Raw genomic sequence first — 15,583 nt, 5'->3', positions numbered from 1 at the left:
ATCGGAGAGGAGAACGAATAAGGTTGGTGTACGGTGAGCAAGAAGAAGAAAGGGAGGTGTGGCCATTCCAATAACCTTCAATCAAAAACCCAGATCCAATGGCCATAACATCAAGGTGAACTTTTTTTTGGAAAAGGTAAAGTAATATTTATTGAGAAAGAGATACAAACAGGAGGCTGAGATCAGTCCCTGAAATGGCTGACTGATCAAAAACAGCAAATACATGAACCATCAAGAAACAGAAAATAAAACATCTGATACATTACAATTTCTAAACTCACCAGTCACAGACAGCCATGAAACCAGCTTGCCCACTAACTTCTGAGATAGATCCTCCGGACTAAGAGACTTGTTATTAAAAACCCTCTGTTCCTCTCAGTCCAGATTCACCAGATAACCACAATAGGAAATAGCTTCCAGAGGACCTTCCTTTTCTTGCTCAAACCCTTAATCTGCCAACAGTTTAACAACTCTTTAACCGACCTCGGCATCACCCAGCTAACCTTCACAATGTTGAGGAGATGATTCCACAAATGAGCAGAAAACGGGCAGTGGATGCACAAATGATCAGTGGATTCAACATTGCAACCACATAAACTACAAGACAAGGTTGAAACCTGGATGCCCCTTCTCACTAGGTTTTCCTTGGAAAGGCATTTAATTAGAGCCATAGTCCAAACTAGGAAGCATGTTTTTGTCGGGCTGGTTGGATTCCATATTTGCCGAGCTGGATTTAACAGAAAAGAGACCATCAGAATTCCACCTCCAAAACCACTTGTCCTCCAAATTATAATCCAGAGCTTGATTTTGGAGACATGACAAGAGATTCGCACTCTTCCATCTCCCAATCAAAAAGATTCCTGCGAAAAGAGGGAGTCCGAAGAACTGAACCACTCAAAATGCTATAACAATCTGCAACTGAGACCTCTTGATCTGAAGCACACTGAAATAGGAGCGAGAAGGACTCAGCAAGAGGAACATTAGAACACCAAAGGTCCTTCCAGAATTTGGTCCTATTACCATTATCCACCCTAATTGAGACTCCCCTGGCCAAATCTGAATAAGTCTTCATTATCCCTTTCCATAGGGAGTTACCCCAGTTAGGAGGACGATCTCTAGTTCTCCAGTTTCCCCAACTCACACCATATTTACTGGCAATAAGATATCTCCACCACGCATCAGGCTCTACAGCAAATCTCCATATCCATTTACCAAGCAGAGCAGAGTTAAAATTTTTCAGCTTCCTTATACCTAACCCCCCATCTGATTTGGGGAGGCAAACCTGCTCCCAACTCACCAAGTACACTTTTTTCTCCTCCTCCCAGCCTCTCCAAAGGAAGTTCCTTTGAAGCTTTTCGATCTGATTTGCAACCTTCTTAGGAATATAGAAAAGAGACATGAAGTAGGTATGCAAATTGGAGAGAGTACTCTTAATCAGAGCCACCCTCCTCCCAAAAGAAAGATATTTTGCCTTCCAAGAAGCCAGCTTCCTTTCCAATCTCTCAATAACTGGGTCCCAAATTAAAAAGGAACCACCACTCACCCCTAACAGGAGGCCCAAATAATTAACTGGGAGCGATCCAATCTGACAAGCCAAAATATCAGCACATTCAGCTAAATTAGAAACTTATCCAACTGGGATGATTTGGCTCTTGTTCCAATTTACTTTTAGCCCTGTGATCACTTCAAACCAAGATAGAATTTCAAGGACAAGTTCCACCTGAGAGGGAGGGGCATCCACAAAACATAGAGTATCATCTGCAAATTGAAAAATGTTCACCTTCTCTCCCCCCAGCACAATAGCAAAACCATCCCACTCTCCCAAGCTTGCAACCTTCTTACAAAACAGAGTCAAGATCTCCATTACACATATAAAAAGAAGAGATAAGGGGTCTCCCTGCCTAAGGCCCCTAAAACTGCCAAAGAAACCTGCAGCCAGCCCATTTACCAGGGCTGAGAACTTTGGAGAAGTGATACAGACTTTAATCAAATTTCTCCATTTCTGCCCAAAATTCATCTGATGCAGCACAAGGTCCACACATCTCCAGTTAACATGGTCATAGGCCTCCTCAATGTCAAGTTTACAAATCAAACCTAGGGAACCTTCTCTTTTCCTTGAATGAATGAGCACATAAGCAATAAGCACTGAATCCAGCATCTGCCTCTACCCGAAATGAAAGCACTTTGGTTGTTTGAGATAACACTACCAAGTACTCCTTTTAATCTTTCGGCAAGCACTTTAGCTAGGATTTTATAAAAACTATGCAAAAGGCTAATCGACCTAAAACCCCTTATATTGACTATACCTTCAATCTTTGGAATAAGGGTGATGAAAGTAGAGTTCAGGCTTCTTTGCAAAGAACCCCTCTCAAAAAAGTCCTAGAAAACATTTATGATGTCCTGTCTCACCACATCCCAGCATTAAATGTAAAAGAGATTTGTAAGGCCATCGAGACCAGGAGACTTCTCATCGGCCAACAACTTGATTGCTCCTTTAATTCCCTCCTCAGAGAAGGGACCCTCAATAAGGGAAGATTGCTCCTCACTCAACTGGTTAAAAGGAAAGGATCTAGGGAAAGGTCTAAAAGACCAAAATTCCTTATACAACTTCTTATAAAAATCTGATGCCACAAACTTCATGTCAGTCTCAGTGATACCTACCCTGCCCTCCCCCTCAGTGATACCTACCCTGCCCTCCCCCCTCAAGTTTGGTAATTACAGAAGCTCTAGCTCTAGCATTTGCCATTTTGTGAAAAAAAAAAATGTGTATTACTATCCCCCTCTTTTAGCAAAGCAACTTTAGCTCTTTGCCTCCATTTAATTTCTTCCACCACTGCCAGTTTATCAAACTTCAACTTGGCCTCCTGTCTTTTTAATCTAAGCTCCTTAGCTATGGAACCAACTTCTTCAGTTGTATCTATCTCCTTTATTAAACTCAGGAGAGCCTTCTTTTTTGTGTCTAAATTCAAATTCTTTTCCAACTTCCAAATCTTTAATCTTGCTTTGGTGGCCCCCAATTTCTTTGCCAAAATGAAAGAACGGGTACCCTCTACCTGCAGCTCCTCCCAAACTGACTTCAACAAAGGAACAAGTTTAGCATCCTCAAACCAAGCATTCTCTATTTTAAAAGGAACTTTGGCTCTCATTCTAGCACCACAAACCAGCTGAATTGGACTGTGATCTGACACTGGCCTAGGAAGAGCAATCTGCTTAATCTCCGGAAAGACATCTTCCCAATTAGATGTAACCAAAAACCTGTCCAGCCTCACTAGGGTAGGAAGAAACCTGTTACTATTGGAGATGAAGGTCTTGAAGCTCAAATCTGTCGATAAATTCAGCAAACTGCACCATATCCCTCGATCTTCTCCTACCCGAACTTCTCTCACCCACCAACAATGTGACATTAAAATCCCCGCCTATAATCCACAGACAAGAAAGATTACCCCTAGCCAAAGCCAGTTCCTCCCAAAACTCCTCCCTCCAACTTCGGTCATTAGGGCCATACACATTAGTTATTTGTCAAGCATTATCATCAGCAAGCTTCAAAACAAGGGAAATTGAAAAATTCCCAATCTGAAATGAAATGAGACCACAAACAGTCAGGTCCCACATGCTCAGTAACCTCCCTGCACTTCCAACAGCAGACTTTGACCCCCACCTGACCTCCCCCTCCCCCCAGATACTCCTAATCACTGCTGCCTCCACACTTTCCAATTTAGTTTCTTGTATCAGAACCACCTTTGAACCTGAAGTTTTCAGAGAATCACAAACAACCAACCTTCTTCTCCCCAACCCCAAACCCCCAACTTTCCAAGAAAGAACCTTGAACTCCATAACAAAACCACCCAGTATGACAAAAAGCATTTAAGCCTTTCTCCCCCACCCCCCCCCCCGCCTCCTCAAACTCCCTCACTGCTACCCCCTCTTTCATTAAGGCTCCAGGTCAACCGTAACAGTTCTCTGCTTCATTTAGACTTATTACCCCCTTTCTTTACTGTGGTTTTTCCCCTAGCCAAGCGCATTCTTTGCTCAACCCCTTCCAAGTACTTGATTGTCTCCTCTTCCAAACCTTCTAGTGAGATCCCCAGGAATTTCCCCAGCCCCAATAACTTAGAAGAGACCCAAGAGGAATCAGAACCACTTACCGATTGCTCCCCAACCAGCTTCGGCGGAGCCAATAATTCATTACTACTTTCCTGCAGCTGCCCATTCGATGGAAACTCCCCTAGCTGAGTTCCAGAGCTTATTCCCTTCCCCCTGTAACCCCATGTCCTCTTGTCCACCTCCATCAGCCATAGCTTGAGACTCCGCAAACACCATCACAATCGGGTCCACCTCCAATAGATCCTCTTCCTCACTCTGCACCACTAACTGATTTGGCTTTTGCTGAACCTTACCTTCCAATGCACCCATTTGGGAGGGCAAAGACTTCACAACCGCCGAGCCAAGGTCCACGGCTCCCCCCCCCCCACCCTTCTTCTCTTTACGGGAAACAAGCGCCCAACACTCCTAAGAATTCCAAATGGCCCCTGCCTCCATACCCTGATGACATCCCCTAGCCGAACTAAAAATTGGACTCAAAAGGGCCCCACTATCCAATGGGGGATTAAGTTCTTTTGGAACATTAGGCCCAAGCCCAACTTCCGTATTAGAGCAAATTAAACTCGACTGGGATGGGTGCTGCACACCTAGCCCAAGAATATCAATTGGGCTACCATGGGGCCAACTGAGGCCCAAGAAGAGGGGGCTGGATCACCCCATGTTGATTCGCTAACACACGGCCCACATTAGATTCCATCTGGATCTCAGCGAGACACTCCCTAATTAAACATTTAATGGTTTCAACTCCCAAAACCTGCCCACTGCCCCCCAAATTCAAATTTCAAACCTCCTTAACACCTGATTCCTGGGACTACCCATCTGAGCCCTTCGATGACACCCTAATCGGACGGTTCACAAGAGACCTCATCTTTGCATCGTCTTCTCCAACACCGGCCACCAGAGATGAGACCCGCAATCCATACTTTTTGCTTCACACTACTTCAGAAGAAAAGGGAAGGACACTCTCGCCAGAGTCTTCTAGAACCAACGTTTTGGAATAGCTCGAAGCCCCCTTTTCTTCTATTTGAACATCACACGACCTCTCTTCACCACCTCTCCATCTTCGAACCAATGGCAACATCTCTTGCCAGATCTGAACTGTAAAAGCCACTTCCCCCGCCACCACTTCCACCTTGTGCGGAATATCCTTCCCCCTATGGATTCTCATCCTAACCCACTCACAGTTCGAAATATCCATCGGGGAATCATCTGTTTCTATGAAGCCCCCACATGCATCCCCAATAGCCCTAATGATGCTAGGGCACCAGAGGAGAAGAGGAAGACCAAAAACCCTAATCCAGTTCGACTCCAAGTCCTCCCCAACTGCAAAAGGATCAAGGTAATAGCAACCGACGCTCGCCCCCCACCAGTCCAGCAACAGGGGGTTCCTTCCACACCTGCACACGATTGACAAATGAAGAGGAAGAGCCCATCCGCCATTTTCTTCACTTTCACCCCCCTAGTCTCCTCCCAACAGAACTTCCCCACCAAACAATTCCTCAAGAAATCCCTTCTCGCATTCACCCCCTGAGGATCCGTAACTACCACCCTCTTGCCGTCAAGCCACTTCACCTCCGAAGACCAGTGTTTTAAAAGCGTAAGGCATAAAAAAGGCACAAGGGCCATTTTGCGCTTGAGGTGCAAGGCGCAAGGTGAGGCGTGTGCCTTCTTGAGGCAAGGCGCACAATTTAAAAAAAAAAAAGGCTAAAAAATTCAAAAAAAATGCAAAAGAAAGTGCAAAAAAAACCCAAAAAATTATCAAACATAATATTAATAAAAATATAAACTTAAGTTTTAAAATAAATGTTTTAAAAAACCTATTATCTAAAATTAAAATACATAAATATAATATGTAAAGCATATTCAAATGAGAATTTAAAAATGAAATCAAACAAATAAAACATTTTCAAGCATATAAAACCCACAATCTCTTTTTTTTCTCAATTGCATCAAGTAGCTAATGTGACATATTACATTCCTAATTCTACGAGCCGCCTTTGTGCCACACCCCTCGTGGCAAGCCCAAACAAGTCCATGTTAGGGTCTTAAATTCTTAGTTTTCACACAAAAAATAATAATTGTATAGTTTTAATTGCTTTTAAGAAGATATTTTTTTAGGATGAATGAATAGACAACATTACCAAATAGGGGATCATTGAAGCTCCAGTTCGCTTGCGACCTCAACATGGACTTGTTTGGACTAGCCTTGAGGGGTGTGGCACGGGGTTCGGAGGCGGATCCCCCGGCCTAGCCGCCAGACTCAAAAAAAGGAAAAGGCGGCAAATTTTTAAAAGGCGCACGCCTGGGCTAAGGCACAAGGCGCACCAAGTGTGCACCTTTTGAATGGGTTGCGCCTAGGACCTGGGCAAGGCACCTACCCTAAAATGCGCCTCACCTGTGCGCCTAGGCACGCCTTTTAAATCTCTGCCAAAGACCCAAACACCGGCCAAGCCCCCGCAGCCACCACTTCACTATAAGAAAGGTTGAGAGCCTTGTCCTCCCTTCCTTCCCCATTCTACAATACCAGTTGAGAGCTTCCCACCTTCGATTACCTCCACCTGGCCTCCTGAAAGACACATTTCGCTCCATCTTGACTTCAAACAAAGAAACTTCACCGGAGAAGAGAGCGACCTTACCGGAGAGAGAGACTTCCTTCTCTAATCCACAATTCAAAACATCAACCAACAAATGGCAAAGGGAACTTGCTCTGATACCATGTCAAGAGCAATTTGAAGAAAGAGAACAATTTGAATGGGCATCAACAATAGCACACACCCCAAAGAATGATTAATGATTAAAAACCGTGAGAAAGGATCATTATGTCCTTCTACAAGAATAATTAAGGAGCCATACACATATGAAAAGATGCTTTATAGATGCAATGTGAACTTTGAATGTCAAAATAGAGAGACCACCCATTTAAATGGGTGTGGGGTATGTGCTACTGTTGCAATCAATGTGAATAGAAAGGGAGATGGGGCCCTCCTTGTCTAAGCCCTCTTAAAGCAAGAAAGTGGTCCACAACTGCTCCATTCACCAAAATAGTGTAATGGAATTTCCTAACACACCCTAAAATCCATTTGCACCATTTTTTCCCAAAACTACTATTCTTCATCACCTCCAACAAAAACCCCAATCCACCAAGTCATAGGCCTTTTCCAGATCTAATTCTTCAAGGAACCCAATGAATTATGGAAACAAATAATTGCACAAAAATATGGCCTTCAAATTAATGGTCAGGATGCGGCTGAGTCAAACCTTACTTATGGGTTGGAAAGGGATTTACAAAGCTTATCCTCAATTTTTGAAAGGAATCAAACATAAGGTTGGGAATGGCACCAGGTTGAAATTCTGAAATGGCATTGAAGTTCCAATATCCCACTAAAAGAGGTGTTTCCAGAGTTATTTCCTCCAGCCTCTGATAAAGAAGCTTCTGTAGCTGATTGCTGTGTTTTTTTTGGAGATTCTCTTGTCCGGAAGTCCGGGTTCCCTCCTTCAGAAGAGATTTCAATGAGTTGGAGATTCCTCAAATTTCAGAGCTGTTGTCAAGGCTGCAAAGCATAAGATTAAACCCTTTGGTTCTAGATCAATGCTGCTGGGGTTGGTCCAAATCTGAATCCTTTTCAGTTAAATCTTTTTATAGAGGTTTGGAAATTGCTTATCTATGTTCTTTCCCTAGTCAAATTGTTTCGGGTGGAATAGCTCCCCCAAAAGTGAAGTTTTTTGTTTGGGTAGCTGCTGGAGAAAGTGCATAGTGAAGGATATGTTAATTACAAAAGGTATGGTGCGGCCAGATACCAGTTGTCTTATGTGGCAAGGATAACCACTTGTTTGTCCATTGTGAGTTCTCTTCTAGAATCTTGTCAGACCTTTTCAAGGCTATTCAGTACTCTATCTACATGCCTATTTCTTTAAAGGCCCTTCTTGAAAATTGGAAGGTTGGGGGAATGAGCAAGAGGGGGTGGATTCGGTGGAATGCTATTCCTTTGGAAGTCCTGTGGTCCATTTAGAGGGAAAGAAACAGGAGAATTTTTTATCAAAAGCAGTTCCAGGTAGAAAAGGTGATACCAGTTTTAGATGATATTAGAGGGTGGCTGAGTACTAATTTGCCTTTCAAGGAGGATATCTTGGCTCCTTTTGTGGCAGTAAATTATTTTAAAGGTTCGTAAGGGTGTTTATACATACATAAGTTTGTCAAAGTGGCTATACTTTGCTATCCTTTTTGATTAATACAATTTTACTTTACCTCTTCAAAAAAATAATGATATCAAGCATGCATAGAAGGAAAAGAAAATGCTATTACCTATTTTGAGAGAACACTCATAAGATCATTTGGAGAATATTGTCGGAACACTGGGGCACCTACTTTAGCATGCTCAATGTAATCAAAATTGACTTCTTGCTTCACTACGTCTCCATTAACATCACCAAATGTTTTTGCATGGCTCAAGTTATCAATTGGCGGTTCAAGATCATCCACTGCAAACCGGCTAGGAATGGAAGTCCCTTTACCAACAAAACCAAGATTTTTGCTGGGCCCTGGATCTGGAAGTGCAGCTGTTTTTGTGCCATATGAACCTTGAATTTCACATCTATTTGGAACAAGTCCTGGCAATTGGCTAGAAGCAGTAAAAGGTACAGCTGAATTCTGGACTTGCCAACCTGCACTACTGTCAGCACGGACTGAACAAGATGAAACCATTGGGGATACAGATCCTGCGACAGCATACCCATTAAGCACATTAATATTCTTTATGTCCACATCTGGGACTTGTCCAATACCTAAGGAGACATTATTTGCTTGCCCAGAAAGTAAGCTGTAATCAATGACAGTATTGCTGTTGAAGCTGGAGTTTTGATTGAGGGAAACAGCAGTTGTTCCTGCTGGAAAACTGGTTGATGATTGAGATGGTACAACAACACAAGAAGGCTGCACATTAATTGTATGGCCAGTTTCAGATAGAACGCACTGTTGTTGGTGCTGGTGCTGTTGTTGTTGGTGGTGTTGCTGCTGCTGCTGCTGTTGTAGCATTTGCATCAAAACAGTACTAGTTTGAGTATTTAAACCCCAAAGGTTGCTCACTGGGCCCACTCCACCAACACTATTAGTTGCCCATGATCCAAAGCCTGAAGGAATATCCTCAATGGATATATTGGCATGAGAAAACTGTTTGGATATGTTAGATGGACATTTTATTAAAGGTTGATCAAATGCTACACCACTTTCAACAGGAAGGCACTTGGGCCCGTGAAGTGATGCTTGTAGAAGAACTGGCTGATCTATTGCAGGCAAAACCAGGTTACTTGTTGGTCGACCTAAAAGTTCAGCATGAAGAGCAGCCAGCGTTTGTGGAGGAATTTGACCAGAAGCAGCCAAAGCTTGAATGTCAAGTCTACCTAGTGAACCCATTTTCGCATTTGATTCTACAGGCCCACAAAATGAATTAGGAATCCCACCCTGTTGTTGAGCTACTCCACTTAGTCTTTTCAAATAAAGTCTGAATTTCTGCACATAAATTAAAAACAATTAGATCCAGCGTGTCTGTCTTGTTCAAACCAAGACAATGGAATGCAATAGCTCATGATCTGGCCAGTTCCGGTTGAGGTACGAATGGAATGGAAGATCCTCTCATTTCCCCTCCCCAGTGGCTGAAGGACCTTATTAATTTGGCTGCTGTGCCTTTTTCCATTATCATCAGTCATTATTAATCTTTGTCTTTTTCCACTTCATTATTAGAAGCTTAAGAGATAATAAGAGGGGCAACTGGAAGAAAATGTTAGGGGTTTTAAAAGGGGTAAAATAGGAAAGGAGAAGAAAAGAAAGGAAAAGGGGGTGGCAACTTGAACTGGGTTGGGTAGGGAGAATAGATCAAAGGTCGACTGGGTTTGGGCTATCACAAGGTTTAGGTGTGGATCAAGAGGTCAGAGACAGTGGAGTTCAAAATTCTGTTTCTGGGCCAAGCGAAGACAAGCTTCAACAGCAGGAGGTGGCCATTCCAATCACAGTAGCAGTTCAAGCAGAAGATCCATTGCTGACCTCAGATTGCCTTCAGGTTATTGAGAGTGATCCTATTGATGTTCTAGCAAGGGAGACAGCTGAGAAAGAAGTTGCGGCTTCAGTGAATGCTGGCCATTCAAACATAATAGTGGAGAGGTCATTCTGCATCTCCCTTGGCTGAGGTTAGGCAGGAATCAGTGGGGTGGAAACTAGGGGGAAGTGGTGACAAGGAGGATGGGGCTCGAGAAAAAAAAAAAAAAGGAAGTTTCCAGAGGATAGTGAAGGGACAGTAGGGTGGCCAGGGTCTACAAAAGGGAAAGAAAGATCAATAATTGTAGGTGAAAAAGAAAATAATAAAGGGGGTGTGGAGTTAGGAGGGGGAGAGGTTGGACACCATGAAAGTGAAGGAAGGGTTGGGGAGGAAGCAAATGAAAGGATAGAGCCTACAGAAGGAAGAAATTTAAACAGAAGAAAAAAGTACCAGTGGTAAGACACTTGGGCTGTTTTTCTGGGACAGAGAGGGTTTTGCAAGAAAGGCATTTCAACAATTCAAAAAAAGTAAGAGGACTAAGGAGAAAACAGAACAGAAGAAACTGGTGGAGGGGTGAAGCTTGGGACAAAGGAGGTCCAGGAAGAAGCCTTTGAAGCAGAGGATTCAGAGGGCAGCATGTGAAAGAGAAGGATGTGAAGGGTGCAGGAGTTCCGTTTGCCATTCGTCGGACAATCTAGAAAGAAAGGAATAAATGACTACTTGAAGGCAAGCATTGGATGATAGAAAAGATTGTTGCAGCCTCTGGCAAGTGTGTAGAAGAATGGGTGTTTGTCTCTGTGGATTTGCTTTAGTCTGCCAGTCAGGTTTAGGGGTAAATCTTTGGGATGTTTTTGAATTACGAAATTGTAATTCTGATTGTACCTTTTGTCTTGTCTCTCTTCGGTGTTGTCGTAACACCTGAGCAGCTTGTAATACCTTTTTATTTTAATGAATCTTTTTCTTTTTACTATCAGAAAAAAAAAATGTTTTTGTTTGGACTTATGAGTTGATTTTATCTATAGTTATCTAACAAAATGCAATTATCTTCACCCAAAAAAATTAAAAACAGTTAAAAAAATTTGGCCAATTGAATAAAAAATTATTGAACAGGTAGATCTCCCATCATATGTTCTCTAAGTATAAACAGCTAATACCATATATTATACTGGTGAACCAACAAAAAGTGTTGCTCAACAGCCAACAGCATATTTCATACTAATCAAGGCTGTGATGATTTATGAAGAAATTGAGAAGAGGTTGCCAAAATCTCTAGTGTGAGAATTAAACTGTCAATGGCATGGAAGCCTCCTGAAGAGGGTGTCAATCAAGCTCAACTTTGATGGAAGTAGTTTAGGCAATCTAGGGCCTTCTAGTATTGGGGGAGTGTTTAGAAATGCAGAAGAATTAATAGTTGCATTATATTCTGGTCCTACTGGAGTGGGGGATTCAGTTAATGTGGAAATCCAAGCAGTGTTTCAAGGAGCAAAATTTGACAAAGAATGAATTTTGCTAAACATGGGGTGAATGGGAATCAGATTTTTTGGGCTAAGTTGCAACTCTTTGTATTGATTAGAGGCTGCATCCCGCACCTCAATGTGGAAAGCTTCCTATGTGCATCGTTTATGTTTTCTGGTATTTAATAAAATCACTCATTAATGAAATCCAAAGGAAAGTAGGTTCTGGAACCCAGTAGGGGAAATTTTTGAAAAAAGATTGGTAGCCTAGAAGAGAAACTATATTTCCTTGGGGGGTAGAGTTACTTTGATTAAGGCAACTCTAGCCAACTTGCCAATATACTTCCTATCAGTCTTTAGAATTCCTAAAAGGGAGGCAAAGAGGTTGGAAAAATTGATGGACTTCTTATGAGAACCTAGGAAGACACTTCATTAGGTGGGAGGTGGTGAGTCGAAGTAAAAAAGGAGGTCTAAGATTAGGGAATGTAGTGAGTAAGAATGAAGCTCTTTTAGGTAAGTGGCTTTGGAGGTGGCCCTTGGAGGGAGAGAGAGAGAGAGAGGTTGTGGCATGAAGTAGTGAAGAGTATCCATGGCTATTCAGAATCAGGTTGGAATGCCGGGGTATCCCGAAGGGCTTTGCTCACAACACCCTGGAAGGCAATTTTTGGCATTATCCCCAAATTCCTCAGGTTTGTAAGGTATGATGTTTGTTCTGGAAATTCCGTTCTTTTTTGGGTAAGAACTCAACCCCTAAAAGACCATTTCCCTTCTCTCTATTCCATCTCCCTCTTTAAAAAGAAACCAATTTTGAGGTTCCTTCCCCAGTTCTCCCTTTAGCTTTAAACTGGGATTTTGGGTCCAAAGAGGGTTAAGGGATGACAAATCTTCTTGTGTTTCAGACCTCTTGTTGCTTCTAAACATTGTGTGCTTTGACCCCCCCTAACCCGGATAAAAGGGTTTGGTCTCTAACCCTGGTTGGCTCCTTCACTTGTGCATCTTTCTTTAAATCCCTTTCCTCCACCCCCTCCTCTTAGGTCTTCCCCGTTAAAGAAGTCTGGTCAAGGCTAATACCTCCTAAAATAGTTGTGTTCTGTTGGGAAGCCTATTATGGTAAGATCGATATTGTGGAAAACTTGCAAAAGAAAAAACCATATATGTGTTTGTCCCTAAATCGGTGCTTTATGTGTAAAGTGAAGGGTGAGGACTGTAACCATTTGTTGATATCTTGCTCTTTTGCTGCCAATATTTGGAACTGGGTTGTATCATTATTTGGGTGCAAGTGGAACTTGCCCTCCGAAGTAAAGCTACTGTTCACTCCGTCTGCCTTTGGGAGAATGACAAAAAGAGGGAAGCTAATGTGGAAATGGTTCAGGGCCGCTACCTTGTGGACATTATGGGAGGAGAGAAATGCTAGAATATTTCAAGAAAATGAAAGAAGTTTTGCTGAAGTCAAGGAGTGGATAATGACAAGGACAACCTCGTGGTTGAAATCTTCACACTTGCTAGCGGACTACTCCTTTGATGACCTAAGGAGAAATTGGGCAGCAGTGGCTTCTACAGTCTCCACAAAGAACAAACCACAAGTAGAATGCAAACCAGCACCGGAAGGAATGCTAAAATTGAATTTTGATGGTAGCTGCCAAGGTAACCCAAAGCCATCCGGAATAGGAGGGACTCTAAGAGATAAAGACAGCAATATGATGTCTTTATTTTCAGGACCAGCTGGTGTTGGTGATTCTTTAAGGGCCGAGATACTAGCAGAGGTACAAGGTATACAGCTGGCCAATCAACTTGGAGTTGACAATTTGGTAGTTGAAGGGAATTCCAAGGTAGTAGTGAGCTGGCTGACAAATCCAGAAACAGCTTGCTGGGGTTCCATGGATCTGTTAAAGAAAGTTAAATGGCTGACAAGAAATATGACAGCCAGGGTTCAATGGGTTAGCAGATCAGCAAATGCAATGGCTGATTCTCTGGCCAAGCAAGGGGTATCAAGGGGAAATCTGTTTTGGGCTACCTTGTAATTGTGTTTCAGGCTTGTGTGTTTTAGTGCTTATAGTTCAGTCCTTGGGGGAGGTAACACCCCGTGCCTCCTCCTAGGCTGACTGTACTCTCTTTATTTGATTTAATGAAATCACTCTTATTTATCAAAAAAATAAAATCACTCATTACTCATCAAAAGAATCACAGAGGATAGACTGAAACCTAAAAGAAATAGCATAAAGGCTCTTACTATTATCAACTTTTTTCCTTTTTTTTTAGAAGGTAAGTATTTAATTACTATCAACAAAGGGTGCAAAAGATGGTCCAGCATAGACTAATACTGTGCATGGGACCGTATTATCAACTAAAATATTATTAACTTGTCAGAGAACGGGGAAAAAGAATGAAAAACAATCTTTCTTGTCAGCACATACAAGAAGAGAAATTCGCAAGTAATTTGAAACCAAACCTGCAAATGGCTTGCAACATTTTCTCTAGTTAGACCTGGAACATTCATTAGCTCAAGTATTCTCTTTGGAACAGCTTCTGCAGTGCAAGCAAGAAAACTCAATCACTAATAATTATTAAAAAAAAAAAGCAAAGAGGTATAAACCAACCATCCTTAAGAAATTGTTAGAATCACAAGCCATAATATAGTAGCTTGTATCTTTCATTTTGCAGGAACTTGCAGTGGCAGTTTGTCACTTGGCTGTATTTATCTCTATCATGTAATACAAAATACTTCTGTAATAAGGAAAACACATGTGAAAAAGGGATTTGTTCAAGAGGTCCATACTATCAATGCCAAGCTGGTTGACAGCACTGACAAATTGCTGATGGAGCTCCACTGACCACACTACACGAGGTTTCTTTGATGTTGATGGGTCATCATTTTCCATTTCTCCATCTTCTTCATCTTCTTTAGCATCCCTCCTTTTTTTCTGTGCTTTCCAATTACCATCTGTTCCTTCATTAACAGATGAAGTATACTCAGCATCATCTGCCCCCCGTTTATGGCGATCATTATCTTCCACACTACCTGATTGTTCATGTTCTTTATTCTCATTCCACTTTTTACGAACAACATGCTGCCAAATATTCTTCAGCTCTTCTACACGTACAGGCTTAATCAAATAATCACAAGCCCCATGTTTGATCCCCCTCATCACTGCACTAGTTCTCCCATCAGCAGACATCACTAAAGAAGATAGCATCAAATTATTTCAGAAAACCAAGAACTCTAATTGTCTATGTTAAGAGGAAAAACAAATGTTACTCACTGATAACAGGTAGGTCCATTTCTAGCCCAACATGTTCAAGAAGCTTAAAGCCATCCATATCAGGCATGTGAACATCACTTATTACTACATCAAAACAACCTTTCTTTTCCCGAAGAAGATTTAAAGCAACAGTAGCCCGGCAGCAAGTTGTAACTGTGACCAAATAAAAATTGTGTCAGTTGTTTATTTTGTGGTAATTACATTTTTAAAAGAATAATTACATTAACATCTAGCAAAAATTGATATTTGCAATATAAAGTCAAGAAAAGATGTATGGAGAAGGGACTTTTAAACACATGGAAAAGTTTTCTGTTCTAAAATTTAACCCTGAATAAAGGTCAAAGATGGAATTCATGGGGTCCTTTTGGGCCCCAAAACAAGTTGCCATGTACAATATTCCTGGGTTGTTTAAGGAATCACACTAAAAGAATAGAATAACAGAGTAAACAGACTATATATGTCATCAAAATCATCTAACCTTCTCCAATGTTCCAACTATACGGGGTCAGCTATATTAGTTCCACCATTCCATTCTGTTCAGTGTCATAACCATTGTTAGACTTATATATCTATTACATATATATATATATATATATATGTGTGTGTGTGTGTGTGTGTGTGTGTGTGTGTGTGTGTGAGAGTGTGTGTGTGCTTCTGAAAATGCTTCCTAGTGGGCTCAAACAAAGAGCTTTCCTACAGACCCCCCCCCAAACCTATTCCTTCCACGTGGAGGAATCCT

At 41.8% G+C, this 15,583-nt stretch overlaps 2 protein-coding genes across 6 annotated transcripts in view; both read right to left on the bottom strand.

The window, feature by feature from the left end:
* The window catches only part of LOC148855255 (two-component response regulator ORR21-like), a 40,914-nt gene that overhangs the window by 14,023 nt on the left and 11,308 nt on the right, over positions 1 to 15,583 (bottom strand). For all 5 annotated transcript variants that reach the window (XR_016113054.1, XR_016113053.1, XR_016113056.1 and 2 more), the window contains exons 2-5: positions 14,845 to 14,997; positions 14,361 to 14,762; positions 14,034 to 14,110; positions 8,405 to 9,607 (exon numbers count right to left, since the gene is read on the bottom strand). Coding sequence is in view for 1 of the 5 variants with exons in the window: in XM_088985264.1 (XP_088841390.1) it covers positions 8,405 to 9,607; positions 14,034 to 14,110; positions 14,361 to 14,762; positions 14,845 to 14,997 (1,835 nt within the window). In the remaining 4 variants the exon portion in view is untranslated. The remainder of the gene's footprint in view (positions 1 to 8,404; positions 9,608 to 14,033; positions 14,111 to 14,360; positions 14,763 to 14,844; positions 14,998 to 15,583) is intronic.
* LOC148855256 (uncharacterized) lies at positions 2,422 to 3,404 on the bottom strand. The gene is made up of 2 exons (XM_088984896.1): positions 2,774 to 3,404; positions 2,422 to 2,621 (listed from the first exon to the last, which is right to left on the bottom strand). Exons 1-2 carry the CDS (start codon positions 3,402 to 3,404, stop codon positions 2,422 to 2,424), a joined length of 831 nt encoding a protein of 276 aa, XP_088841022.1.

Source organism: Nelumbo lutea, chromosome 4, assembly GCF_056320005.1.
Source record: "Nelumbo lutea isolate HS-2025 chromosome 4, American lotus-T2T, whole genome shotgun sequence".
NCBI classification, from domain to species: Eukaryota; Viridiplantae; Streptophyta; class Magnoliopsida; order Proteales; family Nelumbonaceae; genus Nelumbo; species Nelumbo lutea.
Note: the sequence above shows the minus strand (reverse complement) of the source record. Positions and strands in the feature narration are given on the sequence as shown.

Coding starts and splice junctions, on each gene's coding strand:
- LOC148855256 (XM_088984896.1), bottom strand. CDS start 3,404: ATGTCACATTGTTGGTGGGTGAGAGAAGTTCGGGTAGGAGAAGATCGA. Junction 2,622..2,773: donor TTTGCTAAAAGAGGGGGATA/GTAATACACATT, acceptor TTGTGGCATCAG/ATTTTTATAAGAAGTTGTAT.